Source organism: Plectropomus leopardus, chromosome 20, assembly GCF_008729295.1.
Source record: "Plectropomus leopardus isolate mb chromosome 20, YSFRI_Pleo_2.0, whole genome shotgun sequence".
Taxonomy (NCBI): domain Eukaryota; kingdom Metazoa; phylum Chordata; class Actinopteri; order Perciformes; family Serranidae; genus Plectropomus; species Plectropomus leopardus.
The window spans coordinates 27,231,828-27,245,094 of NC_056482.1; the positions used below are offsets into that span (position 1 = coordinate 27,231,828).

General features: G+C 39.1%; 1 protein-coding gene across 1 annotated transcript in view; it reads right to left on the minus strand.

The window, feature by feature from the left end:
- Positions 1 to 5,668, minus strand: part of LOC121959929 (zinc finger SWIM domain-containing protein 6) — a 46,359-nt gene extending 40,691 nt beyond the window's left edge. Inside the window, exon 1 of the mRNA XM_042509482.1 lies at positions 5,015 to 5,668. Coding sequence (XP_042365416.1) covers positions 5,015 to 5,441 — 427 coding nt within the window. The 5' untranslated portion in view covers positions 5,442 to 5,668. The remainder of the gene's footprint in view (positions 1 to 5,014) is intronic.
- Between the last annotated feature and the right edge of the window lie 7,599 nt (positions 5,669 to 13,267).

Genomic DNA, 13,267 nt, shown 5'->3' on the forward strand with positions numbered 1-13,267 from the left:
AATGTTGTCTTTTCCAACACTTTGGTTATCACGGAAGTGGACTGTTAGTCTTGTTTTAACTTATCAGTCTGATAGGGAGACATGTCATAACACAACTGCTGATGATGTATCTGTACAAACTGCTTTTTAAACACAAATGTTCCTTCCTTATAACAGCTGAAACCTGCTCTGAATTACAAACAGATGTCCTCAAAAGTGATAAATGACATCTCCCACGAAGCTTTGGGCCATATATTCAGCTGTTTGTAGAGAGAATTTATTTAATAAGTTAATAAGTTAAGTTAATTATTACACTATTAATTACACTATCAAGCCAGTTATAATATGCTCTGGTTTAGTGGCTTGTACATCTTTTTCCTCTGTGGATGTTTTCCCATAACATATTCAGAAATCTCTGTAGAAAGCTGTTGTTTCTGCACCCAGGATGCTTTCTGCTTTCTGACCCTGAGTGCAAACTGAATTAGACAAAAGGCTTTCATGTTCTCAGCTGTTTCTCTGCATGAAACTCAACTGCAAAATGACTTGACACCAGAGGAGCTTCCTCTGTGAGCTTAAAGACTAAAGATAATCAAGGATGTTGAATCGGTCAATATGAGGATGCCTGTCTGGGCTTTGTTTAGTGAAGACGTAGTTTGGCGTCAGCCCTGTAAAATACCTTTTTTTAAAAAAATCAAATAATGAACTTGGACTTATAAAATTGTGTTGATTGCTCTGTTTTAACTTCTATTTTCTCTTAACCTTGTTTTACTGTGTAAAAATACTGTTAGTGCATGCCCTATTAATATCGATCATACATTTCATAAACACCGAATTTTGATCTCATATTATGAATTAATCAGTAAGAGTCAGTTAATGACAAGTTGTGAAAAAAATAATTGCACTATGTTGGCAGTATTTCCATCTTTTCTAGGTCTTTAATGTTTAATGTCTGGGTTGATGCATGTTAAGTAGTGCTGCAACTAATGATAATGTTCATATTCAATGAATCTTTTGATTATATTCATTAGTCTTTTGGTCTATAAAACGTCAGAAAATGGTGAAAAGTTGATCAGTGGTACCCAAAGCCCAAAAGTGATGTCTGGAAATGTCGTGTTTCATCCACAACCCAAAAATATTCAGTTTAATGTCATGGCAGGGGAAAGAAAACAGAAAATATTTCACATCTAAGAATCAAAGAATTTTGCCTTTTTCTTTAAAAATATACTCAAAGCAGTTCTATCAAATTAGCTGGCAATTATTTTAATAGTTGACTACTAATCAATTAATTGTTGCATTAATGTTAACAAGATGGTACAAGCACATAATTAAGTCATTAGCAATTAATCTGAGGATTATTTTTACCATTAATTGTTTGTCTTTTTAAACATGAGAGCTAAAAATGATGCCTTTAAGTTGCTGTTCTTTTATTTTACTGTTGTTTTTTTGTTTTCTGTTAAATATTATATCTAATTATGCTTATACTGTATTGTTTTTGTTGAGGAATACTACCTTAAAAACAAGATCTCAAGAGATTATTCCTAATCAGTAATTCATTTATTTATTACAGACGCAAGAGCAATGAAATTACTGGCATTTTTGCAACTGCTTGTCAAAATAGTCGACTTATTTCCGCTCTAGACACTGTTATTATTGTTTGGTATTAAATTGCCCTTGGCCTGGAGCGCATTTGGAGCAGCAGCACACTTCAGTTATTTCGTCAGTGCTGGTAATCCACCTCGCAGCACAATAACACCACCGCCAACTATGACACTGGCTACAACCGAGGGAATAAAGTAGCCCTCAAGTCTAAACTGGAGGAGCTTCAGTGTTTGCTCTCGTAAGAAGAAACGGCTCCCTTTATCTCTGCGCTGATTAGCGGGGAGGGTTTGTTGTGGAGTGCGAGGGGTCCACAGCAAATGTGTGCCAATTCATTTCCTCGAGGTCTGCTGCGAGAAAACCTCCCTCCTCTGGTACGGCCCACACGTGGGGAGATTACATCTTTTATTTATCACTTCTTGGCTTTATTTTTCCAGCAAATTCCAGGCTGGGGTGCAATCAGCCAAGGAAGAAACCCTCCCTGTGTATGTGTGTGAATGTTATTCCTCTTTGTAAGCATGCTGAACGAGCGCCCCCCCCCACACACACACACACACACTCTGGAATAACAACCCAGATTCAGTTTCTTCCCCACAGAAACATTTCCCAATATGTGGGAATATATAGGCCTCTTATTTTGGCAGGACAGAGGCTGGTGTGTGTGTTGTGTGAATGTGTATTCTCAGGATACTCAACTTGTTTTGCTTGGGGGCCACTTTTGTAAAATGACAGGAGGCCAGGGGGCACTCGCAACAGCCCCATACATGTTTCTAGGATTTTAGGACATTTCTTGGATTTTTTTAAGATTTTAGGTTGTTACTACTGTTCTTGGAAATTTCTAGGATTTTAGACTGTTTCTAAGATCTTAAAACGTTTCTAAGATTTAAAGACATTTCTAGGATTTCAGAACGTTTCTGGGATTTAGGACACATCTTGGATATCAGGACATTTCTAGGATTTTAGGATATTTCTGGGAATTTAAGATGTTGCTAAGATTTTAGGACATTTCTCAGATTTTAAGATGTTTCTTAGACATAAAGACATTTTAGGGTTTTTGGATGCTTCTAGGACTTTAGGACATATCTAGGATGCCAGGACATTTCAAGGAATTTAAGAAAATTTCTAGGAATCAGGAATGTTTCTAGTACCATGGCCTCACCTCAAAAGTACAAAAACAATTCCCTGAAACTTAATTAACTGAATTTAAAAATGGTTGGGGGGGGCACCCAACCGGGCACCAGATTTGGCCAGTGGGCCGTGAGTTGAGAATCACTGGTGTATTCCCTGTGGCCCTTCACAAAGCCCACATGCATTTAAAAGCGGGGAGACAAGTGACGTGCCTTGCAGCAACTCAAGTGTTCAGATTGCATTACAATTCAAATTAACCATGCAGAGTAATGGGATTACAGCCCTTGGCGCTCCCTGAGAAGGTGTCCTGAATCTGCTGAACTCACAGGTGATAGACACAATCAAAGGTTGACCACGCAATGACCAAGGCTGCAAACCAAAAACTATCCCTTCAACTTCAACACCACGCTGGCTGCAGCCAAAGTGCTCGATTACAAACACACACAAAGACGCAAACCCAAACCAATTGGCTGCAAACTGGTGTGAATCATCGCCCATTTAAAAGAATCGTTGTGCTCAATACGCTTCCTCCTTTCCAAATCTCTTCTACTTAACAAGGGAGTGAAAAGATGCTTTTGTTTGCCTTCCCTTTTGGAGGCGACAGGAAGCTTGAAAGACACAAATGAACATGAAAATAGGAACAAAGTGCCAAACTCACAATAGGGATGCTGGGCATTTGATATGTGTGCTGCTGGGTAATTAAAATCTCAAAGAGGGCCGAGAAAGCACGTAAAAATAGTACGAAAAATATGACATAAAATCAAATGTTACTGAGTGATTGATTTGTATTGCTGGTGGGGTAAACTTGTCATGCACAAGCAGCTGTCAGCTCAGCTCACAGGTGTCTGTTCTTGTTTCACTTGGAGAGAAAATCTCCTTTCAGTGGGTTTTAAACAAGCTCACACACGGTAGCTGGTCTCATTTTAGCCATTTGGAAATAGAGCACATTCACTTCTGTAATGGTTATTCTGCTCAAACATTTCAGTAATAACAGGCAATCTAAATATATAACAATGATTACGTGAGACTGCATAATTGACTGCTTTCCAACTCAGTACTTCAACTTTATTAACCAATTTGTGCACAACGCGTATCCTGACAGCGAGACAACAGCATCTGTACTGTGGCACACACAAAACAACTCATTCAAATGTAATGTGTGTCAGTTGACACCCAACCCATCCCTGTGTACTTCCCTTATTACTCAATACTTTTATGTAAGCATTTAAAGAATTATTTTAAAAGGTCATACTGTGTCAAAGTCTTTATGTGCTAGATCTGGCAAGAAATTGTGATTTTAATACATAAAAATGAGCTTTAATGCCTGATCCAATTTTTCTCTTTTCTTTCAAAACATGGGGAAATGGCTATGAGCATCTTCAGAAGAAATTACCCAAAAATTGCAAGCAAAAAAAGGTAAGTGGTACAAGAATATTACTGAAAAATCATTAGCAAGCAGTAAATATGGTTTTTTATACTTACTCAGTTAAAGTTTCTCAATGATTCTCATGTAAGAAATGTGGGAATTCCTCTTTTGTTGAAGCCACAGTCTGATTTTCAACACAACTAAATGACTTATAAGGCGATGTACCCTGCATTTCACATTCAAACTACTTTGAATACTTCCACGTAATCATTTAAGTAATTATCTTAAAAGGTCATGCTGTGTCATCTCTGCTAATGTGAGGAATTTTTGCCAGAAACTGTGACTTGGAGAATAAAAAATGAGCTGAAATGCCCCCTTGTGCTTCATGGAAGTCACATAAGCTCAAACAATGTGATATATTGTTCAATTTAAGGACATATGAAGTACTTTGAGGTGACTTCTGATGCCTCCCTGTCTTGTGAAAATCTTACTTTTATGTCACAAATTGATGTGGTTGAATTTCAAATTAGCCTATTTTTTTTTAAAGCACAATATGGTGGTTTATCATTTCTGCTAAAGTTTTTCAATGACTTGTGGTAAAAATGCAGGGATTCCTCTTTTGTTAAAGCCACAGCTTGATTTTCACCACAATTAGAGGTTTTTCTATGGCTTTGTACCATGCATTTCACATTCAAACTGCCCCAAGCAAAACAGGATTTAAATGCCCCAGTCACACATTCCCATTCATGCACACAGCAGATTTAAAGCCCCATTGTAGGCGCTCCTCTGCCGCATGACCGCTTCACCCTTTGTTTTCAAACCCGGTCACTTTATCTGCCTATTTTTACCCGATATTCACATAAAATCGTCGATACGAGTCTTATAGGGTGATTAACTGTCAGATAGGGTTATATTCGTACTGCCCGGTCCCGTCACATCACTCACCGACTTGCAGTACGTTGTCCACGCAGCCGCTCTCCAGCAGAGCGATGCCCCGTCGGAACGGCAGCCGCGTTTCGTTGCTACTCTCCCCGCTACTCCCGAGCTCCTCCCCGCCGGTGTTGAACGACGAGTACATGCAGATCTCCCGCTCGCTCCTCGGGAAAGACCAGTAAACGATCCGTCTCTGAACGGGCTCCGGGATCCGCTCGAAACGCTCCTCGACCCTCTGAAACGGCCACTTCTCCGCGACTTTCCTCGCCGCGATGTCCAGCAGGGTCTCCGGGTTCTGGGTTTTGCTCGACTCGCCCTGGGTGGCTCCGGAGCCGCCGCACGGAGCCCCCGCGGCCCGCTGGCCTTGCCGACATGTCGCGCTGTATCCCGGTCGACAGCAGAGCCGCTTGGCCGGGGGCTGCTGTACGCGCTCCGCCATGATAGCTCCGCTTTAACGGCGACGGAGGAAGTCAACGCACCATATGAACGGGACGGGGACGGGAAGAGGTTACACACGGCTCGGTTGTTGGCCGTGTATGGCCAAATCATCCTTTTATGGAAACATGGGGGCAGGGCCTCTCCGAGCTTGTCAAACCCCTTTGTTGACAAATTAAGAGGAGGCGGGGTCTGCCCGGTTAGCTCCGTGCTAAAAAAGGACCGGATGGCGGAATTCCCGCACGGCCGTTAATCCTTTGTGAGGTTTGGGATCAGAAAAGCGACAAAACCGGAGTAAAAACGACCTTCTGAGCAGCTTCCAGGCGCTGGGTTTTATCAGCAGATAGTGCCGACTGAGCGGCGAGGCGAGCTGCTTTGTGTGGGGGTAGTGAGCTAGAAAAGCCGGACTGAACGGTGCCTGTGGGGCGGTGATCGGGCCTGTCAACACCGGAGCCTCGTGGTTTTGGGGGAGGGGGCAGTGAACGCAACACCGCCCCCCGTGTGACGTTTAAAGGTCCACAGGAATGTGGAGCAGTTTAAAGAAAACACAACTCATTATTGGAAATACAGTAGCAGAAGATGAAAGAAGTAGACTACTTACTCTTATTTAACCACACAATGTTTTTTTAAATGTGAATTAGTATTTTTACTATATTATGTATACTATTATTGCTATTACTATTATTATTATCAATGTTATTTTACCATTTTATTCTTGTTTCCTTTTATTCGGTTTCCCATTGCACACAAACACACTTACACATAATTATGAATGCCAGATTTTACAAAATTTCCCAAATATAATTGATTTGAAATATATTATTATTAGAATAACTGGGCTATTATTTGACCTTTTTTAATTTATTTTTGTTGTTGTTTGTTATGTTGTACACATGTGTAACATGTTAAATTCGGTGTGTTTGTTTTCTTATGTGCTTTGATTATTCCCCTAGTTTATACCATGTCTGTACCTGTTATACACTCCTTTGTTACACTCTCTTTTGTCTTTTTGTACCAATCAGTAAGTATCATCAAGTAGTTCCTGTACTGCAACACCTCGAGGGATGGAATAAAAATAAGTATAAAAATAAGTATTTTTTCTGCATTTTTTAAAACTTTTTTTAACTTATCTTTTTTTTTACAAGTGTAATTTTATTCTTAGTTTTAAAGTATTTTCATTTCATTTCATATTTTGTACTGAAATTTTATTTCATTTCAGTTATGACATCATTTTTCTAACAGGCCTGAACTTGAGAAGATAATGTAAAGATGTACGTACTATGGTATGTACAAAACCAAAAGGTAGAAGAAAATGAAAATACTCCAGTATAGTACAAGATCTTGTGTAAGTGTAATTAGTTCAGTCACTGATGATACAGTACACAGTGTGTAAAAAGGGGTTTGTAATTGTAACTATGATTCTGATTCCTTCTCCATGAGCGATCTCACCCCAGGCGAACTGGACAGAGTTCACTTGAGATAATGGTCATGTTGTTGTTGCCCATTTGCCCTTTGGGGAAAACGGCTGGATTTCTGTTTAATCAGCTGGTTAATTGCATTCACCTGGAGTCCCAGGTGTAAACCAGTCCCTGAGGAGTCAGCTACAATTGAAACAATGGGTTCAGTATGAAAACACTTTGCACCGTTTTTGTAGTTAAACTGTTGTGTGCAACACAAAGCAGTAATTCTTTGCTCTCTGGCAGGAAATGAACACTATTTGATGATGACCACATGTTGAGCATAGGGCTGTGCAATATGATAACCTTTATCGTCTGACCATAAAAAAATGTCTATTGTTTCATACTATGCTATATCTTTTATTTCGTATACATCATCAGATAACAATTTGCGTCCATTTGCATCGCTGAGGGGGTGAACAATGCACGGCACCAAAACAAACAAACGCGGAGAGGCTTGAAAGACACTGGCACCAACCAGCTTCCTCATAACGAGGAGGAGCTCGTACCCAAAAGAGGGACTAACCTAACCTATGTATTTTCTCCATATGCCAAATATGGTAAAAACATGATGTTATCCGGTCAAAAATAGGAAGAAATTACAAATTCTAAAGCCAAAGCACAGAATGACACCCAGAAAAAATACTATGCATGTTTTTAAGCTTTGATGGCTGTGGGATCAAAAATTGACTTAGAGAAACTCCGAGATTAAACAAAAATACACAGTCTTGCCAAAATTCATGCCATATGCATGAACGCAACCAAAACAATAAAAAACGAAGAAGGAAAAGCACGTAAGATGATCTTAGAAGATGAAGATCTTAAAAGCTCTTAACTTTGTGGACTCTGCAGAAACTCAAACTATTCACTATTACACACTTTTATTCACTATTACACACTTTTATTGTTACTAGTCTAAGTTTGAGGTCACAAAGCCCTGGTTTTTCTGACTAATAATAAAATACAGAGAATAACCGGAGTGCATCTTTCTCATTTCAACCTTACAGTTTGCTGCACAGCAGCTTTGTGACTGTCCCAGTCAGGCTCTGGGGCAGATTAAACAAAATTCCCCAACGTTGCCTAAATTTATGCATGCATTAACGCAGCCAAAACAATCAAAAAATAAAGAATGAAAAGCACGTAAAATGGCCAAACAGTCCCTGAGGGTTAAACTACGTCTGTTGCGCTGTGCCTCTAATAATGATGCGGATGGTTTCAGCTTGGAGTTGTAAGAAAGTCTGGTGTGTCTCACACAGATGCTGAACTATAAATATATGTTACATAAAACAGGAATATTTGAGCAAAGAAAAATTAGGCCTACAAATCATCCTCCCTCACATTCATGCATCCACTGAGTCAAATCAAACCAGATCCACTGTCCAAAGTGCACTCCAGTTTTAACCATATACGTCACATTTTTCAATTTAGCTTCCCCTCAGGCTATGAAACACCGGCGAGACCAGATTAGCTCCTCTTTTCTTAAAGCTCCTCTAATCAATATTTCTCATATTAACACTGAATCAAAGGAAGAACCCGCAGAGAATCGTCACCCAGCTTTTCAGCCACTTTAGCCTCATTTACTGAATGATTCAGTCTCACTGCCCTCATCAACCTGGTTTCCAGCAGCAGGCCCACAGTACACCACCTGCTCAGCCCCAGACAGGACACAGACACAGTCGGAGCGGCCTGTGAAAGGAGTCAATCATCTTCAAAGCCAGATATTTTTCTCATAAGTTAGTGGAGATCGAACCAGAGATAAAAGGACAGTAAATTTTGACCTTGCATTCGTTAGGTGGCATAAACATGACTCTGAATGCTAATGTAGGTGTGCACAAAGTATTCAGATGCTTTACTTAAAGAGCATTAACGCTGGTGGTTTTGAAGACATTCACAATCTCTTCCAAACAAGTAGTTTTTTGACTAAACCGAGTGGACAACCCCTTCTTACCACCATGTTTGCAGTACTCCATGTGAAGTGTTTTTTTCTCTGCAATCTCTTTCTAACCATAACCAAGTACTTTTGATGCCTAAACCAAACCAACGACGCCTTCTTACTTCTGTGTTTGTGCCACTCAAAGTCAGCGTTTATTTTTTCCCGTAGACAATCTCCTTCTCACCATACCCAAGTAGTTCGTTGCCTTAAGGTGGGGCTAGGCATTATGGCCTTAAAACAATATTGCAATATTTTAAGGCAATATTGCAATACACAATATATATCTCACTGTTTTTTAAAAAAAAATGTCCTTTAAACTAATGTTAATTATTAAAATACAAAATTATTGAATGAACTGCAGTTACACAAAAATTAAATGAAGTAGCTAATGTCATATAATAAAGTTGAATACGCTACTGTTATAATAACATTTAATAAAATACAGTTACAAGGAAGTTAAATAAAGTGCTTTTATAATGAAAATTTAAAAGTATTAAAAACTATGGTTGAAATTACATAAGTCAAAGCAGGAAACCTGACTCATTTCGGGCCATAAGTGTCAATGTTTTTTCTGTGGACTTGAAGCTTTCAGTTAACAGTTGGATGTAAGCATTAACAGACAGTTTAACAGATACCGCGACACGTCTAACCAAGAGGATGCATTCAATGAGCAGGCAACAAACTAACAGCTCTCCAGTTCATATATTACTAATATTTGCAAGTCACTCCTGTGCTCTGTGGTTGCAAAATGTGACTAAATAGTTGCAATCAGAGCTCTACAGATACAAACACAAGCCTCGCCTGCTCACACTACCGCCACTACCACTCATAAAGTTAGACTGTTTTCCGCAGCGCCGTTAAACCTGATGATTAATTCAATGTTAGCTGAAAACAAACTAACAGCTCTTCAGTTCATATATTAACAGTATTAACAAATGTGACTAAATAGTCACGGTCTGGAGCTCTGCGAAAGCCCTGCTCTGTGTGTGTGTCTGTGGGAGAGAAAGAGCCCTAGAAAGAAAGCAAGAGAACCGAAATTGCAGTGGCTTTTAGAAACAATGTTACAATTTATACTCGATGTTCGCAATATAGTCATTTTTGTATCACAGGTGGAACAAGCCACGAACCTTGAGTGTATTCGATATATATATTTTTACCTTTCATACTAGAAGTACATTTTGCCAATACATGTACAGTTAAGCGAGGTTTGGAATGCAGGACTTTTACTTATAGTGTCAGTATTTTCACAATGTAGTACTGCTCTTTAAAGAGATCTGAATACTTCTTCCACCACTGCCACCCTCACATTTATACTTTGTTTATCTCAAACAGTAGTACTTTGAGTATGTGTTGTCCCAGCAGTCCCAGCCAAAGATGTTACAGTAGATATCTCCTTTTGATCAGCACCGGGGGAACATTACAGTCCTGATTTTAAACAGTTTTATTCATGCGTAAACAGTCGGTTTGTCACTGTAATGAGTTTATCTGTCATGCTTTTTTTCCCAGTTACAGTACCACCTGCTGCTCCGGCAGGACAGAGCTATCAGCAGCCTCATTTCAGCACACTCGCTCCATGCTGTGTAAATGATTTAGGCCCCCTGGATGAAAATCTTTACTATTGTCTCATTTTACCCCGCAGACAGCGCAGTCGAAGCGCAGTAATGACTGAGCCTATTCACTCAGCATGGTGGTAACAGTAGGTGGGCAAAGAGAGGAAGACAGCAACACAGACACACATGACACACTGCCTTCAATAAGACAGTCACCTTCCAACAACTGACTTTAGATTAATCTTTTAGACATTCCTCCTTCATTGTATTACATTTAAATTTCAGACGCTCATTATGTTAATAACGTTCTTATCTTTTTTTCTGCTGAGAGTGCATACATCTCATCATGACACCTTATTTATTAGGCCATGCAGCTGCTTTCTTTTCATTGTTTTAGCCATGCTAGGGGCATGTCCTTCAGTTAGTCGGTCCACCACTTTAGTCCATACTGAAATATTTCAACAACTATTCGATAGACAGCGATAAAATTTTGTCCAGACATTCAAGATCCCAAGAGGATGAATCCTAATGACTTTAAAAATCCTCAGACTTTTCTTCTAGCGCCACTATGAGGTTAACATTTGTGGTTTGAATTGTCTGGTTATACTCTGACTTTTTTATCTAGTGCCATCATCAGGTAAAAATCTGTCCAATACTTTGGTTTGCGACCAAATATCTGCAAAAATACTCTCTATAACCATTATTGGTGATATGTACTAATAGCCTACTATTTTGAATTATAAGTGAGATAAAAATTAGGGTTTCACTTTCCTTAATTTTTATTAAGGAAAGTGAAAAATATTATTAGAAAAATAAAACATAAAAACTTTGCTAATGTCAAACAATAACAAACAGAAACATATTGCATATGTTATCACTGCATAGCCAAACAGTTGATCGATTAAGTTTCACATTTTCAAATTTAATTCTTAATGACCAATTTATCTATCGTCTGTTAATGTTTTATCATTCCTAATGAGAATATGAGGCTGTTCTCCTTCAAAATACAACAAAATACAGCATTTTTACGAGCAGAAATTACATCTGTTATTTATGTTCTTGTATTAGGTGGTGATCTGTGGCAGTAGTGATTATTACAGGAGCAACGGAGAAAGTCAGGGCATGTAGTATGAAGAGCGAGAAAGTCTGGTTGTGGTGAGTGGAAGGGAGGAGAGTTGAATGGGTCAAACAAACACAGGACTTTCATCCATGAGACTGCTTTTCATGTCTTGTGTGAAACCAAAAGTCACTATAAAGCAGTTTTTATGTTGACATATGTCAAGTAAGATATTAGGTTTTTTCTAAAAATTGCCAAGGAGGGTTTTTTGGGGGGAAACTGTGACCATTTTACAACGTTACCCATAATGTGTGTTTAAAACTGCAACGACTGTATGAGTGATTCTGTTATTAATCAATGTGCAATATGTTTATTTTTACCTCTTTTTATTTGTGCTTGTTTTTAGTTTTATGACTATTTCTATCATCCTATAAATTGTTCAGTGTAACACTGAAAGCAATATAGAACCAAAGACGAATTCCATGTCATTTTAAAGCAAAATACTTTGAAATTATGGTGATATTAAGAGTGGAGGTACATAAAGAAGTGTGAAACACAGATCTGTGTGACATCAGTGGAGGGCAGAAACAGGAAGGGAGACACAGGCTGAAGAAAAAATATGAGAAGATACAATATGTTTTAAACATTAAGTGTATGCAGCGCTGCAGATGAGTTGTGGGTACCGTGACAGACACACACTCACAAACACAAACACACTCACACATACACATACACACACACACACATACATACATACAGAGACGGTCTTATAATCCCTACAGGCCTCGGGGCCACGCTCTCAGGCCCTCAACTGGGTGACAACAAACCTGCCTCTCTGATTTATGGAAATGCAGATGGAGTTTTTATTATGCCTCCTACTGCCTCACACACACACTCACACAATCAAACACACGTGCGCACACACACACACACACACACACACGTGCAACCACACATCCTTCTCAGCTCAGCTAAAGGGAGGACAAAGGAGGTCAAATACTGTAAGAAATGTGTCATATCTGCAATGAAAATGGTGATTAGACTATGGGAACTGTGTGTGTGTGTGTGTTGGGTCTGTGCATAAAGACATCTTGATATTTAATTGCCGTAATTAACATGTTAAGGACACAATAAATTATACAGTATTTAAAGCAGCAAATAATTCATGCTCAGGTCAGTGTGTTGGCTGCATGTAAATCTTTGTGTGTGTGTCTGTATTCGTGGATTTTATGCAGTGGGTACAAGAAGTATTTAGATAATTCAGTTATTTAAAAGTAGAGAAGTGTTATCGGCAAAATGTGCTTAAGAATCAAAGGTAAAAGTACAAGACCAACAAAGAAAATCAAATTTATAGCTGAGCTCAGTAGTGCTGTTTTCTGTGGAAAGATCAGATGTGTGAGACGTCCAAATTAGATCACATGTGCATGTATCTGAATATTCATAACCCCCAAATCATGTGTGTCAAAGAAGAAGAAGGAGCATGGTAGGGGGAAGGTAAAGGTGCAAAAAAAACCTGTTTGGATTTAATTATCAGGGAATGTAATCCTCATTATGAAAGAGACTCCCTGTCAGTCTTTACAGAGGAACAAAGGGAGAAAGTGAGGAAACAGAAAGAAGGAAAAAATAAAAACGGAGCACTATAACAGGATGAGCAGGGCATGTCCACAAACTTGTGAGATAAAAACACATCATTCATCCTCTGTTCCCGTGGTGACGCCTCTTCCAGCTACTCAACACTTAAATAGAAGAGCTCTCACCTCAATCGTCTTTTTCTCATTCTCCCCTCCTCCTTCTTTAATGCTCTTTACCATCCATTCTTTCTTCATTTTTCAC